General features: G+C 45.6%; 1 protein-coding gene across 1 annotated transcript in view; it reads right to left on the bottom strand.

The window, feature by feature from the left end:
• The window catches only part of LOC111982682 (max-binding protein MNT), a 36,465-nt gene that overhangs the window by 8,412 nt on the left and 9,257 nt on the right, over positions 1–18,796 (bottom strand). The window contains exons 4-5 of the mRNA XM_024014299.2: positions 18,733–18,774; positions 18,049–18,160 (exon numbers count right to left, since the gene is read on the bottom strand). Coding sequence (XP_023870067.1) covers positions 18,049–18,160; positions 18,733–18,774 — 154 coding nt within the window. The remainder of the gene's footprint in view (positions 1–18,048; positions 18,161–18,732; positions 18,775–18,796) is intronic.

Here is an 18,796-nt window from a genome sequence, read left to right as displayed (position 1 = left end):
AGTGCTAGGACATCCTGAAAGAAGCTAGCTAGGCTAACAAGGAGTGTCTAGTTGCAGAAGAGAAGAAGGGACAAAGAAGGGACAAAGTGGGACAAAAATAAGACAGAAAGAAAAGGGAAAGGACACATTAAGGTGAAGCAGTCTCTAAAGACACAAAAGACAAAATCAAGAAACACACTTCTATTGCCTCTCCCTCTTGATACGCACCCCGGTTGGTTGGAAGCGAGAGCATTCCGCTTGGCTCCACCAGGTAGTATTACAGGTAGATTACATCATCATACAGTACAACACGTTTGATTGTGATCTAGCTGGCTACATACCGTCTTTGACTACAAATTGTAGTCTAGAAGTAATTGTCGAGTTACCTAGCCAGTTAGAGGTTACCTAGCCAGCATCACTTCAAACAAAGTCAACAACGCAGCCACTGCTAGCTAGCCTATTCACCAGCCAGCAGACTATACATTTAGTCAATAAGATTTTTTGCAACGTAAGCTTAACTCTGAAATTCGAACGTGATCCACTTGTCATTCCAATCCCTTTGCATAGCTAGGCCTCCGACCTCAACTATTCTCTGTCTATTCCCCGTTCTCTCCTCCTGCACAGACCATACAAACGCTTCACAACCGCGTGGCCCTGCTACTCAACCGGTGGTCCAGCGCACACGACCACGTGGATTCCAGTCTCAGCACTCTGGAACTGCCGATCTGCGCGCCAACAAGGCAAGTTATCTCAGCCTATGCTCCCTCCAGTCCCTCGACTTCTTGGCAGCTGACGGAAACATGGATTACCACTGATAACAACTGCTACTCCTACTCGCTCTCTCTCGTCGCCCACGTGTCTCGCACACCCCGAGAGCTTCGCAGTCCGGGGTGGTGGCACTGGGATCCCATCTCTCCCAAGTGGACATCTCTCTTCCCCCCTGACCCATCTGTCTATCGCTCCTTTGAATCCATGCTGTCACAGTTACCAGCCTTTCAACTTAACATCCTTCATACATTATCGCCCCTCAGTCCTTGAGTCATCATGGCTTGACGCCCTATAAGTTCTTTCCTGAGGAGGCTCACCTCTCACAGTTCTGGGTGACTTTAACCTCCCACGTCTACCTTTGACTCATTCCTCTCTGCCTCCCTTCTTTCCATCCCTCTCCTCTTTGACCTCACCCTCCACCTTCCCCCCCTACTACAAGCAGGCAATACGCTTGACCTCATCTTAATTACTAGATCAGTTCTCCCACTAATCTCATTGCCAACCCCCTCCAAGTCTCCGACCACTACCTTGTACCTTTCCCTCTCGCTCTCATCCAACACTTCCCACACTGCCCCTACCGGATGGTATCGCCGCCGTCACCTTCGCCTCTCTCCCCCGCTACTCTTCCTTTCGACCCCTATCCATACTCTGTCATCTCCTCTAACCTCTCCAACCTACTCCATTCTGCCTCCTCACCCCTCTCCCTCCTCTCTGCACTTTGACGCCTATGCCCCTATCCTCCAGCCGGCTCGGTCCTCCCTCCTGCTCCGTGGCTCGACGACTCATTGCGAGCTCACGAACAGGGCTCGCGGCAGCCGAGCGGAAATGAAGAGAAAACTCGCCTCCTGCGACCTGCACCCACTCCCCCTCTCTACATTCTCCTCTTGGCTCCTCGCCTAAGCATTCTACCTCCTAATTCCAAGCACTCGCCTCTAAACCCTAGGAAGCCTGGCCACCTTCTCCTCCCTCCTGATCCTCCCCCCCTCTCCCCCTCCTCCCTCTCTGCTGATGACTTCGTCAACCATTTTGAAAAGAAGGTCGACGACATCCGACCTCGTGCTAAGTCAAACGACACCTGCGTCGCCACATGCCCTAACCTTGCTTTGACCTCTTTCCCCCTCTCCTCCAGATGAAATCTCGCATCTTGTGACGGCCGGCCGCCCAACAACCTGCCCGGTTGACCCTATCCCTCCTCTCTTCCCAGACCATTCCGGAGACCTCTCCTTACCTCACCTCGCTCACTACAACTCATCTGACGCTGCTACGTCCCTCCGTCTTCAAGAGAGCGAGAGTTGCACCCTCTGAAAAAACCTACACCGATCCCTCCGATGTCAACAACTACAGACCAGTATCCTTCTTTCTTTCTCTCCAAAACTCTGAACGTGCCGTCCTTGCCAGCTCTCCGCACTCTCTCAGAATGACCTATTGATCCAAATCAGTCAGGCTTCAAAGACTAGTCCAATCAAGAACTGCTCTTCTCTGTGTCACGAGGCGCTTCCGCACTGCTAAAGCTAACTCTCTCTCCTCTGCTCTCATCCTTCTAGACCTATCGGCTGCCTTTCATACTGTGAACCATCGATCTCCTCTCCACCCTCTCCGAGCTGGGACACTCCGGCGCGGCCCATGCGTGTGCTGTCCTACCTGAAGCCGCCCAACCAAAGTGGCTGCAGAATCTGTCTCGCAACCACGTGCTCTCACCCACTGGTTCCCCCAGGGCTCTGTCTAGTCCCCTCCTATCTCGTATACCACCAAGTCACTTGGCCTGCATACCTCAACATCGGTCACTCATCATTGCTATGCAGACGACACAAATTAATCTTCCTTTCCCCCTCTGATTAACCAGGTGTGAATATCGCTTCATGTTGGCAAGACATATCAGGGGATGACGGATCACCACCAACAAGCGAACCTTGGCAAGACGAGCTGCTCTTCCTCGCCGGGAGGACGCCCGTTCATGATCTCGCCATCGACGTTGACAACTCATTGTTAGTCCTCCTCCCAGAAGTGCTAAAGACCTTGGCGTGACCTGGACAACACCCTGTCGTTCTCAACTAAACACAAGGCGAGACCCTTCCTAGAGGCATGCTCTACAACATTCGCAAGAGTACGACCCGGCCTCACGCAGGAAGCGCGCAGATCCTATCCAGCACTTGTTCACCCTCCCGACTGGATTATCAACTCGCTGTGGCTGGCTCCCTGCCTGTGCCATTAACCCCTACACTCATCCAGAACGCCGCAGCCCGTCTGGTGTTCAACTTTCCCAAGTTCTCTCACGTCACCCCGCTCCTCCGCTCTCTCCACTGCTTCCAGTTGAAGCTCGCATCCGCTACAAAGACCATGGTGCTTGCCTACGAGCGTGAGGGGAACGGCACCCTCCGTACCTCAGGCTCTGATAGCCCTACACCAAACAGAGCACTGCGTTCATCCACCTCTGGCCTCTCGCATCCTCCCCACCCTGAGGAAGTACAGTTCCCGCTCAGCCCAGTCAAAACTGTTCGCGCTCTGCACCCAATGGTGGAACAAACTCCCTCACGACGCCAGGTCAGCGGAGTCAATCACCACCTTCCGGAGACACCTGAAACCCCACCTCTTTAAGGAAACCTAGGATAGGATAAAGTAATCCTTCTAACCCCCCACTAAAAGAGTTAGATGCACTATTGTAAAAGTGGTTTTCCACTGGATATCATAAAGGGTAATGCACCAATTTGTAAGTCGCTCGGATAAGAGCGTTTGACTAAATGACCTTAAATGTAATGTAACTGATGTTTAGCAACAGCCGCGGAACCACATGCATAAACCATTTATCTCTTCTTATCAACTTGACAAACAAGCCACCCCTTAGTGTATTCGTTATGCTGGTCACTTCCTTGTCTGTGACCGTACATCACACAACCAACAATAAAACMAACACTATTTCCTGACCCCATGGTCTCTACTTCATCTGTCAATGTTGAGACAGAGACAGGGCTATATACACACTCTGACCAAGAGATCATTCTCTCTCCCTGTACAGAAACATGTCAAATGTTATGTTACTGTCAAAACCACACCACGGCCACATCCTGAGTGTTTACAACAGTCRATAGATAATGTTTCTTCAGAAGGTMATTGCTGCATCTACTTCACTTCCACGGTAGGCTGAGGTGGATTCCAGAGGAGCAAAGGACAATCCCCTCTGGGAACACTAACTAGTACTCTCRGAGTGTAGTACTACTGTTGTTAGACGCAAGCATCAACATCCTCTTAGAGACTGCTTGGATATGCCTCCTTGTGGGCCCCTCCCATTTTCCTCTTTGCTCGCCTTGCTAGTCCCCACAAATGTTCTTTCTAAACCACATGGACACTCATTTACTACTCTGAAAGCATTACTCAAAACCATTTCATAGGACTGACAGCAGTCGAAAATAAAGTCTTGGGAGAGCCATTTCCATGTCTGTTGCTTCCTGTGACTGGATGAGCAGAAGYAACAGACATTACCCTACACCATGACCGGGCAGGCAGCATGACTGTGTGAAAGGAAGAACAGACACAGAGAGACCTGGATAGAGGGAGGGAGTACRGAAAGAGGGAGGTGCTGGGCAGTGGCTCTCTGACCCAGTTTATCTTTTCCTGGTCAGCTGACAAAGGCCTGACAAAACAGGCTGTAGTGGGCGGGGCAGGTCTGTACGGAGGGAGAGCAGCCAGGACAGAGAGATTATACTGTCGGTCTGCCTGGGAGACAGAAAACAACTAGGAAGAACACCATGATGKAGTCTGCCAGGAAAAGAAACCTTTACATTGACTTTATGAGAGACATAAAGACATTGAGTTTCATTCCCCCTCCTCCAGTGGGTATTGCCCAAACGACTAGGTTCAGAAGACCATGGAATCACGACTAGCCAATCAGGACAAAATTAAGACGACTAGAATCACGACAAGGCTAACAAGGCTGGACTCATCTATGACTCAGAGCCATAAAGCTGTGTGCTCACAGACCTGGACTTCCTGTATCTGTGTATAATGTAGCTGTGTGTGTGAGACTAGGTACACATACTACATTTGTACAATTGCTATACAGTATGGAAGTATAAACAGATGTAAGGCCAATTGCGGGTCTTCAACCAGGATTAGATAAGATGCTCTGCTGTGCTGTCACTCACACAAACCCAGGACCCTCACACAAGCAAGCACACTGAAACACAACCCCAACCCTATGACCTGTCTAAATCTACATGCGTGAACTGCTCCTTACCTTGGAGGGCAGAAAGGAGATGTGTGTGTGATAACACTATGCAGCCTATAGGACAGGAGAGGTGTGTGTGTATATATATATATATATATATATATATATATATATATATAAGATGAGACTGTTGTGCAGTCTAAAGCTAAAGAAGACCAGATCTGTCATTCTGTCTTGATTTAAATGTTAGGGTAGAGTTAAAACGATTAAGACAGCCAGTCTGGTGTTGTTTAAGGCTCTATCAGTCCAGTAGAAGGCGTACTGCTGCAGACTCCCCTGAATGGCTGGTGGTGAGTCACCTATGGTCCTAGACAGACCCCAGAGGGAGGTGTGTCTGTGCCCGTCTCATCCAGACGGTCTGGGTGGTCTTTACCACCAACATAACTATATGAATAATGACAGCACTCTGCTCCAATCAGACCGCCYCCCTCGTTTTGTTGTCACGGCAACAGCTGAAAACCGCCATTGTTTCCATGGCAACATGTCAGGTGATAAGCAGCACATTGTCCCAGTGCGTCAGTTGTACAGCGGTAGAATATTAAAAAGGCATCAGAAACATACATCAGCGACCAAATAAAACACTGCAATAACAAGGTAAAAAAAAAACGGTTGTAGAACGCAGTCATAAAGCCAACGCTGTAACACGGAGACAGTCATATGTGAATGCGAGTGTGGGGGCATGTCTTTTGCAAGCATGCTCATGAACACACGGTGGAATTCTGGGCCTAGTGCTATGACTCATACAGACAAAGAGAGACAGAGTGAGCGCCCGCGAGAAAGATGCTGTATGTACTACTCACTGCTCTACAAACACATACAAACACTGTATGTACTACTCACTGCTCTACAAACACCAACACCCACTGAACTCGCTCTGGTACAACGACTATGGCCCCACCTCTGTCACTACACCATCTAGTAGCTAGCTGCTTCTAGCCATTAATACACCTCCATCTGCTTGCTATACTAGCTGTAGTTGCCATTCGTATGCACTTGGCTGTTCAATACTGTCCTTGGAGAAAGTCAAAACACTCTGCAAGGCAAGCTGTACTACTACTACTACCACCTATAACCGTAGTCTACACAAGCAAGGATATCTGCCCCAGCCCCCATTCAAGAACAGAGAACACACAGCAACAGCTAGGGTGAGACAAGCTAAGAACAGTGTACCTGAAACAGGCCAAGAACAGCAGATGATACTACAGAACACATGACAAGAAACCAGAGAAAGCATGGACGCACCTCTTCAGTATCAGCCTGTACTGATCCACCTACTAATACAGTGCATTCAGAAACTATTCAGACCACTTGACTTTTACCAAATTTTATTACGTTACAGCCTTATTCTAAAATGGATTAAATAGATTTTTTCCCCTCAATCTACACACAATACCCCATAATGAAAAAGCAAAAAAACTGGTCTAGACATTTTTGCAAGTGTATAAAAAAATATATAAAAAAATATCACATTTACATAAGTACTCAGACCCTTTACTCAGTACTTTGTTGAAGCACCTTCGGCAGCGATTACAGCCTCGAGTCTTCTTGGGTATGATGCTACAAGCTTGGCACACCTGTATTTGGGGAGTTTCTCCCATTCTTCTCTGCAGATCCTCTCAAGCTCTGTCAAGTTGGATGGGAAGCGTTGCTGCACAGCTATTGTCAGGTCTCCCCAGAGATGTTTGATCGGGTTCAAGTCCAGGAACTAGCTGGGCCACTCAAGGACATTGAGACTTGTCCTGAAGTCATTCCTGCGCTGTCTTGGCTGTGTGCTTAGGGTCGTTGTCCTGTTGGAAGGTGAACCGTCGCCCAGTCAGGTCCTGAGCRCTCTGGAGCAGATTTTCATCAAGTAGCTCTGTACTTTGCTCCGTTCATCTTTCCCCTCAATCCGAACTAGTCTCCCAGTCCCTGCCGCTGAAAAACATTGGTATTGCCCAGGTGATGAGCGGTGCCTGGTTTCCTCCAGACATGACGCTTGGTATTCAGGCCAAAAAGTTCAATCCGACTAGAGCATCTTGTCTCTCGTGGTTAGAGTCCTTTAGGTGCCTTTTGGAAAACTCCAAGCGGGCTGTCATGTGCCTTTARCGTCTGACCTGATTGGTGGAGTGCTGCAGAGATAGTTGTCCTTCTGGAAGGTTCTCCCATCTCCACATAGGAATTCTGGAGCTCTGTCAGAGTGACCATCAGGTTCTTGTTCACCTACCTGACCAAGGCCCTTCTCCCCCGATTGCTCAGTTTGACCGGGGGGCCAGCTCTAGGAAGAGTCTTGGTGGTTGTTTCAAACTTCTTCCATTTAAGAATGATGGAGGCCAGTGTGTTCTTGGGGACGACAATGACACATTACACCTTCAGGCTGTGTAAGGGCTATTTGACCACGAAGGAGAGTGATGAAGTGCTGCATCAGATGACCTGGCCTCCAGAATCAACTGACCTCAAACCAATTGAGATGGTTTGRGATAAGTTGGACCGCAGAGTGAAGGAAAAGCAGCCAACAAGTGCTCAGCATATGTGAGAAATCCTTCAAGACTGTTGGAAAGCATTCCAGGTGAAGCTGGTTGAGAGAATGCCAAGAATGTGCAAAGCTGTCATCAAGGCAAAGGGTGGCTACTTTGAAGAATCTAAAATATATTTAGATTTTTATAACACTTTTTTGGTTACTACATGATTCCATATGTGTTATTTCATAGTTTTGATGTCTTCACTATTATTCTACAATCTAAAAACTATTACAAATAAAGAAACCCCTTGAATGAGTAGGTGTGTCCAAACTTTTGACTGGTACTATGTGTGTGTGTGTGTGTGTGAGAAAGAAAGGTCTGAATACTTTCCGAATACACTAAGTCCCTACCATCCTTAGAAACACTGAAAAAGAGCCCTGCAGCTACGACAAGGCAGTGCACGCTACGACGACGGAAGAGGGGGAGAAGGGGAGATGAGGTTACAATTAGCTTTTGTTTCATTCGCACGTGACAAACATGACTCCCTCCCTCCCCCCGCCTTTCCTTAGAGGAGTAGTGGGGCCTCGTTTAGATCTGTTTGTGTGAAAGAAAGTAGAGCAGGTTTCACTGTGCCGTGTGTGGGTATAAACACAGCTCAGGCGGAATGACATGCAATGCGGGTGCTGAGCACATGGCCCCGCAGAGAGAGGACCGAGGGGGAAGAGGGAGAGTAGAGGGGGAGGAGGGAGAGTAGAGGGGGAGGAGGGAGAGTAGAGGGGGAGGAGGGAGAGTAGAGGGGGAGGAGGGAGCAGCCAGGCTGTACTCACTGAATCACTTTTGCAGCACAGCGGAGACAGATAGCGCTAGGCTAGCCTAAGCTAGATAGCGTGAGCAGCAGGCAGCCAACAACATTGCAGACAAGCTACTCCTTCAGTGCAAGGCGCTTGGTAATTAGCCTGGGGGACACCGGTCTTTTCACTAGCGTTTGTTGTGATCATCAGTAACCGTAAACCTGTGTGTTGTCTTCTCTCTAGATCCCAAGTTGGAATAGAAAACTTCAAGTGGCTCTAGGCAAAAACAACAAAGGAGTCGCTTTTTTGTGGAAAATACCTACTTTAGGGTGTGTGTGCCCAAGCGCTGTGTGCGTGCATCTTTTTTATTTTTATTTTATTTAACCTTTATTTAACCAGGTAGGCTAGTTGAGAACAAGTTCTCATTTGCAACTGCGACCTGGCCAAGATAAAGCATGTGTGTTCAAACTGGGTGGGAAGTGGCCTAATTTGAGAGTTCTTGCCAKGTAATGGGTTATACAGTCGTAGTGTTCCAGACCTTGCTGCTGAGGACGAAAGGCCACTATCAAAATCCTTATCAATCTTTGACTGGCACTGTACTTTGCTAGAATGAACAACACAAACATTGCAGACAGCAACTGTGCCCTCTTCTCACATCCTCAGCGGTTGGCAGGGGATGGAGTGGTAATTACCGGCTGTGTGGAACTCAACTGGAAACACACTTCTCKAACATCCGTTTTATGCAACCTGTGAGTGGAAATGTACTTTATATACAGACAGAGCTGGAGGAAAGGACACAACATGTAAGATTGCTGTGWCAGCTTGGGTAAAGGAACAATACGTTTTCGTAAAACCGAAGAGAGCAGAACAATTCTGTTGCTCTTGAAAATTGATGGCTCAAACCTAACCARGATGCGGCTTCAACACTGCAATAACAATGCTTCAAAACAGAAGATACTGAAGGCTCAGTCCCAAATGGCCCTCTATTCCCTATATAGTGCACTAATAGAATATGCCATTTAGAAGACGCTTTTATCCAAATGCGACTTAGTCATGTGTGCATACATTTTCATATGGGTGACCCCAGGGGGAATCGAACCCACGACCCTTGGCGTTGCAAGCACCTTGCTACCAACTGAGCCACACAGGACTACCAGGGAATACTTTTGACCAGGTCCCATAGTAGCTCTGGTCAAAAGTAGTGTACTATATAGGGAAAAAGGTGTAATTTGGGACACACACCTAAGTCTGCCTTGAGGACCTGCCTACATTACCTCAACAAGTAGCCTCATTTGAGTCTAAGTCAACACCAAACAAAGAATTTCCAAAGTGCCGAGTTCATTTCCAGGTTCAGACCCCTTTCAGTTGGTCTCCTAGTAAATAGCATTAAATGTTCAGCCAGGGTTAATTCCCCTCTGTGTTAAACCACTTACAGATGGAATAGGAGCTGACCAAGGAACAAACCCCAATGGAGGACAGACCGGTGGAAGTAATATTTCACTATTCCAGCTTGGGTCAAAGCTCACACCCTCACGCCTGAGCCAAAAACACAATGTCTGACTGTCCCAATAATATGTGATGGGATCTGGGGCTACTTTGAAAGGACGTGTCTTTCAGAATCAGAAATGACCAACTAGGTGACCCACTTCAGTATTATAGAGACTTCTTTTTATGACGTAAATCCTTACAAATAAAACACTTCAAATCCTGTGATTTCCTCTAAATAGAAAACTGTTTTTTTCTCCTTTAGACTGAATGAATTATAAATGTCAAAACTGAAATTGTTGAGTCAAAGAATTGGATTTTAACTAGGTTAAAATCTCTGCCTGTGACAAACTCAAAACATGAGCTACTCTTAAAAACAGAGAAATTATCAAATTTGCTAAATCAATTACTTTGTATTATATTTATAATATATGATTTGTAGCGGACATGAGCAGCTTCCCCACCACATGGAAAAGCACATTTGCCCTCCAACACACAGCTCTTCTGCATCACAAACAGGTTCCTTCAGAGTCGTTCTGCCGCCAGTGAAATCTAATAGGCTGRTTAAAACGAGCCTGGTGTTTACGCGTGTCCCCTCCTTCCCTTTTCACCCTCCCTCTTTCCCTTCAGTTAGTGGCTAGCTAAGCCTCCCTCCCAGGCAGTTCCAGGAGAGGAGCTAGCTAGCTCTAGCACTGAGCTGTGGCTGTAGCTGTGGGCGGGGCGAAGAGGAGGGCCCATCACAGGGTGATGTCATATAGCTCTGGCTAGCCATGTGCTCTCTGCTCATGTGGCCCTGTGAGGCAGGATGGGGGGAGGGATGAAAGAAGAGGGAAAGAGGGAGGAKCCCCAGTGCTGAGCACGCCAGCATTTAAGAGTCCCAGCCATGGCGCAGCATAGAGTACAAAGCCGCTCTCTCTCACACACACGACAGCAGCAAATAGGTCAGATAGAGAAACACATCCCACGCTAGACAGCACAGACCACATCGTAGGAAGTCGTCAAATCTAAAAATATAGCGTAACACATAGGACAACAAACTACTGTAGGAAAAAGTATTGAGAAAAACATCAAACCGAGAAGCACGCGGAAGTAAAAATCTGCTTGCAAGCAGCAGCATCTTTGAAACATTACACACCAATGTTGGTTTAGATACTACAAGAATCCCACTAACACGTGATGCAGGCAGGCAGCCTTATATTCAAGTTCCTCGTTCGGTTTGGTCTCGCTAGCTTACCCACTCTGCCACTTCTATGAAAGGAGGAAGAAATTAAACAGAAGTGTGACTTGACTTCTCAGCAGAGTGGCTGTTGGTGAGAAGTAGCCTCACAGTGATACTAACCTCAGTGCAAAACAAGAGACATGCTCTGATAAGACACCCGGCCTGCAGATAAGAGTCTGTATTCATAAAGCGTATCCTAGTAGGAGTGCTGATCTAGGATCAAGTCCCTTCTGACCAAAATAAATCTTATTCATTATGATCCAAAAGGCTAAACTGATCCAAGATCAGCACTCCTACCCAGGAGGCCATGTTGTTCAACAAAGATGACAGACACACAGGGCTGCCAGCATCACTGTTCAAAGATGAATCAAATGAAAAGTAATCCTCTGGCCAAATCCTCTTATTCAACCTCTCTGGTCTGGTCCTCATTGGTCACATTAGCAGACTACACTGACGCTATGCTGCCCCTAGCCTAAATAACAAAAAAGGTTGGAGAGGGGATCAGGAAGGAGCATGCGGGGAGAGAGGCGAGTGCTGTCGGGAAACGTGTCTGCCCTGCACCGTACTGTCCATGTCTGAACGACAGCGATCACACGCTGTACTTTTAAACACCCCTCAATCTCCTTTTCTTCTCACTCCTCCCTCACTCTCCCCCAACCCACCACTATTGGAGCTCAACCAATAACAATTAGGGAAGAGAACTGCGTGACTCAGCACGACTTCTACTACTCAACTGTTACCAAGAAGAGAGGCCCGCTCGTCTATCAGGAAACCCTGGCCTCAGTCTGACGTCCATAGATATGAGTACTGAGAAGGAGCCGCTTACAGTAAACTGATGAATAAAGGGAAGACCAGAGAATGTGGGCGTGTTGTAGCACTGGCAACATGAAGCAACTACACACATTTTGGCCTATGTCATATACTTATAACTTCAAAAGTCATTCAAGTCATTCAAAATATTTTAACCAGTATTTCGGGCCTGCAAACGTGCATTATTTAAGCTGGAAATAAACTCAATCTCCCCCATCCAAAAAAACAAATTCTGATTTCCCTCTTCACTAAATAAGCTCAAGCTAAATTCCTACGGCTAAAAATGGAGACTGCCCTGCAGTGCAAATACATCAAGAGTGGAAAATGTCTGTAGTTGTTTGTTTCCCGGCCGGTACATGTGCTTTAAATACACCCTAAATCCGGCTTGGCTGTCGAGAAGGGGTGGGGGTGCTGGGTCAGTCTGCTAGTCGAGCACGACACACTAGAGGGAGGCAGGGGAGATTGGGTGACATGAGTTCTGTGGACCCACACTGCCCTAGTTTCCCGCTCTCCTAGCCCTGCCTCCCAGGGAGTAAAACCCACCGCTGCCATCAACACACAGGATCAGATCCTCACCAGCAGAGGATAGGGGTGTGTGTGTGTGTACAGTACCAGTCAAAAGTTTGGACACCTACTCATGTTTTTTCTTTATTTTTACTATATTCTAAAATTGTAGAATAACAGTGAAGACATCAAAACTATGAAATCACACATATGGAATCATGTAGTAACCCAAAAAAAAAAGTTTTAAACAAATCAAAATAAACTCAGCAAAAAAAGAAAAACGTCCTCTGTCAACTACGTTTAATTTTCGGCAAACTTAACGTGTAAATATTTGTATGAACATATGATTTAACAACGGCGACAAACTGAACAAGTTCCACAGACAAATTCTGCCCTGTGCAACTGGGTCCTGGACTTCGACAGGCCGCCCCCAGGTGGTGAGGGTAGGAAACAACATCTCCATCCCACTGATCCTCAACACTGGGGCCCCACAAGGGTGCCTTCTCAGCCCTCTCCTGTACTCCCTGTTCACCCATGACCGCGTGGCCATGCACGCCTCCAACTCAATTATCAAGTTTGCAGATGATGCTACAGTGGTAGGCTTGATTACCAACAATGACGAGAAGGCCTCCAGGGAGGAGGTGAGGGCCCTCGGAGTGTGGTGTCAGGAAAATAACCTCTCACTCAACGTCAACAAAAGAAAGGAGATGGTCGTGGACTTCAGGAAACAGCAGAGGAGAAGATGGAAAAGGTGGAAAGTTTTAAGTTCCTCGGCGTACACATCACGGACAAACTGAAATGGTCCTACACACAGACAGCGTGGTGAAGAAGGCGCAACAGCGCCTCAACAACCTCAGGAGGCTAAAGAAATTTGGCTTAACACTTAAAAACCTACTTTTACAGATGCACAATCAAGAGCATCCGTCAGGCTGTATCACCGCCTGGTATGGCAACTGCTCCGCCCACAACCGTAWGGCTCTCCAGAGGGTAGTGAGGTCTGCACAAAGCATAACCGGGTGCAAACTACCTGCCCTCCAGGACACCTACACCACCCGATGTCACAGGAAGGCCATAAAGATCATCAAGGACAACAACCACCCGAGCCACTGCCTGTTCAMCCCGCTATCATCCAGAAGGCGAGGTCAGTACAGGTGCATCAAAGCGGGGACCGAGAGACTGAAAAACAGCTTCTATCTCAAGGCCATCAGAYTGTTAAACAGCCATCACTAACATTGAGTGGCTGCTGCCAACATAGACTCAAATCTCTAGCCACTTTAATAATAAAAAAATTGGATGTAATAAACRTATCACTAGTTACTTTAAACAATCCCACTTTATATAATATTTACATACCCTACATACTCATCTCATATGTATATACTGTACTCTATACCATCTACNTTTACATACCCTACATACTCATCTCATATGTATATACTGTACTCTATACCATCTACTGTATCTTGCCTACGCCGCACGGCCATCGCTCATCCATATATACATATTCATTCCTTTACACTTGTGTGTATAAGGTAGTTGTTGTGGAATTGTTAGATCACTTGTTAGATATTACTGCACGGTGGGAACTAGAAGCACAAGCATTTCGCTACACTCGCATTAACATCTGCTAACCATGTGTATGTGACCAATAAAATTAGATACATGACTAACAGAAATGGAATAATGTGTCCCTGAACAAAGGGGGAGGTAAAAATCAAAAGTAACAGTCGGTATCTGGTGTGGCCACCAGCTGCATTAAGTACTGCAGTGCATCTCCTCCTCATGGACTGTACCAGATTTGCCAGTTCTTGCTGTGAGATGCCACTGAGAGGATGATCAGCTGTTCATCCGGTCTCCCTGTAGCGCTGTCTTAGGCGTCTCACAGTACAGACATGGCAATTTATTGCCCTGGCCACATCTGCAGTCCTTATGCCTCCTTGCAGCATGCCTAAGGCACGTTCACACAGATGAGCAGGGACCCTGGGAATCTTTCTTTTGGTGTTTTTCAGAGTCAGTAGAAAGGCCGCTTTAGTGTCCTAAGTTTTCATAACTGTGACCTTAATTGCCTACCGTCTGTAAGCTGTTAGTGTCTTAACGACCGTTCCACAGGTGCATGTTCATTAATTGTTTATGGTTAATTTATTAAGCATGGGAAACAGTGTTTAAACCCTTTACAATGAAGATCTGTGAAGTTATTTGGATTTTTTTACAAATTATCTTTGAAAGACAGGGTCCTGAAAAAGGGATATTTCTTTTTTTGGTGAGTTAATATTTTATATTTGAGATTCTTCAATGTAGCCACCCTTTGCTTTGATGACAGCTTTGCACACTCTTGGCATCCTCTCAACCAGCTTCATGAGGTAGTCATCTGGAATGCATTTCAATTAAACAGGTGTGCCTTGTTAATTTGTGGAATTTCTATGCTTCTTAATGCGTTTGAGCCAATCAAGGTAGGGGTGGTATACAGAAGATGGTATTTTATCAAATAGGGCCAAGTCCATATTATGGCAGGAACAGCTCAAATAAGCAAAGACAAACGACAGTCCATCATGACTTTAAGACATGAAGGTCAGTCAATGCGGAAAATTTCAAGAACTTTGAAAATATCTTCAAGTGCAGTCACAAAACCCATCAAGCGCTRTGATGAAACTGGCTCTCATGAGGCYCACAACAGGAAAGGAAGACCCAGAGTTACCTCTGCTGCAGAGTATAAGTTCATTAGAGTTACCAAATTCAGATTGCAGCACAAATAAATGCTACAGAGTTCAAGTAACAGACACATCTCAACATCAACTGTTCAGAGAGACCTGGCAATGGAATCAGTGTCTCTTCAATTGTCGAATGTGTGGATGCAAGAAACCACTACTAAAGGACACCAATAATAAGAAGAGACTTGCTTGGGCCAAGAAACACGCAGCAAAGGACATTAGACTGGCGGAAATCTGTCCTTTGGTCTGACGAGAAAAAATTACGTATATTCGGTTCCAACGCGCGTGTCGTTGAGACGCAGAGCAGGTGGGTGACACCGGATGATCCCCGCACGTGGTGTTCCCACGTGAAGCATGTGAGGTCGTGGTGTGATGGCTTTGCTGGTGCCCTGTCTGATATATTTAGAATTCAAGGCACACTTAACCAGCATGCTACCACAGCAGTCGGCTGCGATACGCCATGCCATCTGGGTTCACTTAGTGGGACTATCATTTTTTTAACAGGACAATGACACATTACACGTTCAGAGCTGTCTGAAAGGCTATTTGACCAAGAAGAAGAGTGATGAGGAGTGCTGCATCAGATGACCTGGCCTCCACAATCACCTGACCTCACAACAATTGAGATGGTTTGGGATGAGTTGGACCGCAGAGTGAAGGAAAAGCAGCCAACAAGTGCTCAGCATATGTGAGAAATCCTTCAAGACTGTTGGAAAGCATTCCAGGTGAAGCTGGTTGAGAGAATGCCAAGAATGTGCAAAGCTTTCATTARGGCAAAGGGTGGCTACTTTGAAGAATCTAAAATATATTTAGRTTTTTATAACACTTTTTTGGTTACTACATGAWTCCATATGTTATTTCATAGTTTTGATGTCTTCACTATTATTCTACAATCTAAAAACTATTACAAATAAAGAAACCTACTCATTCAAGGGTTGTGTCCAAACTTCTGACTAATACTGCATATATTCTGAATAAGCACACACAGCGAACATAGCAACGGGAACTATCACATCACTCCTGAGTTAAATAGGTTTGTTCAAGACCTTTGTACACCAGTCACCTGCTCGCACATAGCTTTCGATATACTACCTGCCTGTATCACACATAATTGAACCACTTACATTCCTTTTCAACCACAAAAGTCTATTAAAAGGTTTTAATCACATAAAAATAATCTAAATAAAAGCGTATATAAAATAGTAGCTTTAATAATCTTTCAAAAGGGTTTTAAATGAACTCTTGGTACATTTTGGAGGCTCTGGTCTGCCTATAACCCAGGTAGAAGTGCATATCCAAACAGTTTAGCCTTCTGATAGAGACTAGAAACTCCCTTCCCTCCCCAGTACTCACCTGGACTAACCTGACCAGACCTAATGACATTGCCAAGAACACCAAGGACCTAAGGATATACAAAGCAGCTCCAATAATAGCCTAGTGGCACTAAAACAAATAAGAATTGTTATCATCTTAGTTAATCTGAAATGAATTGCCGTTTATACCAATTTTGTCCCAGACAGTTTTCCCACACAAGCCGCCACCTGTAGGTGTGGTGKATCAGGCATACAGTAGTTCACACACAATCAGCAGGAGACGAAGGGCTAGGCAATCTTCACTTCACAATGAAGAAGCAACAGGAAAGTTCAATGCTCAGATGGTTCCTAGCAACACCACAAGACAGTGAACCAAGGGTCAGCAACAGGGACAAAACCATCCCGCAAGTAATTTATTTTGGCGGGGGGGAATTTTAGTTTGTCTAAAAAGTTTGTGCCTGAAAAAGAAAAATGACAAAATGAAATAAAAAGTTGGGTACAAAAATCACTAGGAATTCTGCTAAAAACGTGTTTAATTTAGTAAATCTGTTCAAGTATTCACACAAATAAAAAAAGACATTACATGACCAAAAGTATGTGGACACSGGCTTGTYGAATATCTCATTCCAAAATCAAGGACATTAAATATATCTTTAAGCAAGGTTAGTTAATAATTCTGCTTTGGATGATGTATTAAACCACCCAGACACATCTAAGATGCAGTCGTCCTTTTGAACTGAGCTGCAGGACAGGAAGGAAACTGCTCAGGGATGTCACCATGAGGCCATTGGTGATTTTAAAACAGCTACTGAGTTCAATGGCTGTGATGGGAGAACACRGARGATGGATCAACAACATTGTAGTGACTCCACAATAATGACCTAAATGACAGCGTGAAAATAACAAAAATATACAGAATAACGTGTGCAAAAGGCACTGAAGTAATACTGCAAAAAAAAAAAAAAAACGTTTGGCCTAAATGCAAAGCCAACAACCGATCAATGAGCAACTGCCTCATGGTATGTGTATGCTTGACATCAGCAAAGACTGGGGAGTTTTACAGGATGAAAAGTAACGGAATGGAGCTAAGCACTAGAGGAAAACCTGCTTTACACCAGACACTGGGAGAGAAATTCACCTTTCAGCAGGACAATAACTTACAACATAAAGCCAAATCTCCACTGGATTTGCTTATCAAGACATTGAATGTTCCTGAGTAGCCAAATTACAGTTGCTTCCAGAGGCAGTTTGGAACTCAGTAGTGAGTGTTGCAACCGAGGACAGACGTGACAATGGTCACGTTCTGTGAGCTTGTGTAATCTACCACTTCGCAGCTGAGCCGTTGTTGCTCCTAGACATTTCCACTTCACAATAACAGCACTTACAGTTGACCGGGGCAGCTCTAGTAGGGCAGAAATGTGACAAACTGACTTGTTGGAAAGGTGGCATCCTATAACGGTGTCACGTTGAAAGTCACTGAGCTCTTCAGTTCGGCCATTCTACTGCCAATGTTTGTCTATGGAGAGTGCATGGCTGTGTGCTCTATTTTATACACCTGTCAGCAATGGGTGTGGCTGAAATAGCCGAAACCACTAATCATTACACTCTACTTTCTTCAAACAAAGCCTACGAGATACGACACAAAACTGACTTTACTTCCCTTGACAGGGAAACAAGTAACATTGGAAAACGGGAAAATCCCCAAATTCAAATGGTGAAAACGCAGAGTGAAAATCTACACTTAATTCAACAGCGAATTCAATTCCATCGTAGTCCTTTGCTCAACCATGCAGTTATTTTAGCTTGCTTACCTGTATATATCGGAGGGCGCTCCTCAGGACACTGAGGTTAGAGGTCTTCTTCTCATCTGCATTGGGGATGTTTTTCTTCAGGGTATCAAAGCACTCCTTCAGGTGAGCCCGTCTGAGTAAGGGATGGAGGGATGAAAGAAGGGTAGAGAGAAGAGTCTTAGTGAGAGGAAGGACGAGGTGTGATTTCACACATTCAGCTTCTTCTTCTTCAAAAAAAAAAAAAATGTTGCAAACCAATTTCCCATTTAGGGCTAATAAAGAATTACTACTAACATGAGACATATTGAACAGGTTTTTCGTGGTAAAACGTCTGTGTTAAAGGATGCAGGCAGAGGTAAGGCAAGAACTCTTCTGCTTGGTCCTGTTTTTGGCCATTATAACCCTACTACTACAGTACAGGGAAGTACAATCAGAATAAACAGAACATTGAAAGCCATTAAAAAGTCCAAGATATKATCAATTATTGTCTGACAAATGCAATATCTATAGATTAGACATAAGTGAATAAATGGGAGTATAATTTGTTCTTAGAACAGGACAGAGAAGTAAGCAAGCAAGTCGGTTGAAAAAAGACGTGGGCAATAATAGTGTACACCTAATCTCACCATAACCTTAAACTGCCCTGTGCAAAGAGCTCAATCCACTGTTTAATAAAAGGCGACCATGGGAGAGAGATGCACCCACCTGTTTTTCTCAAGCTTGTTATGTACTTCTCTTGTCCCTGCCCTGTAAAAGCACAGATCGGAGC

This window comes from Salvelinus sp. IW2-2015, linkage group LG22 (assembly GCF_002910315.2).
Source record: "Salvelinus sp. IW2-2015 linkage group LG22, ASM291031v2, whole genome shotgun sequence".
NCBI lineage: Eukaryota > Metazoa > Chordata > Actinopteri > Salmoniformes > Salmonidae > Salvelinus > Salvelinus sp. IW2-2015.
This window is presented reverse-complemented; position numbering and strand designations above follow the sequence as displayed.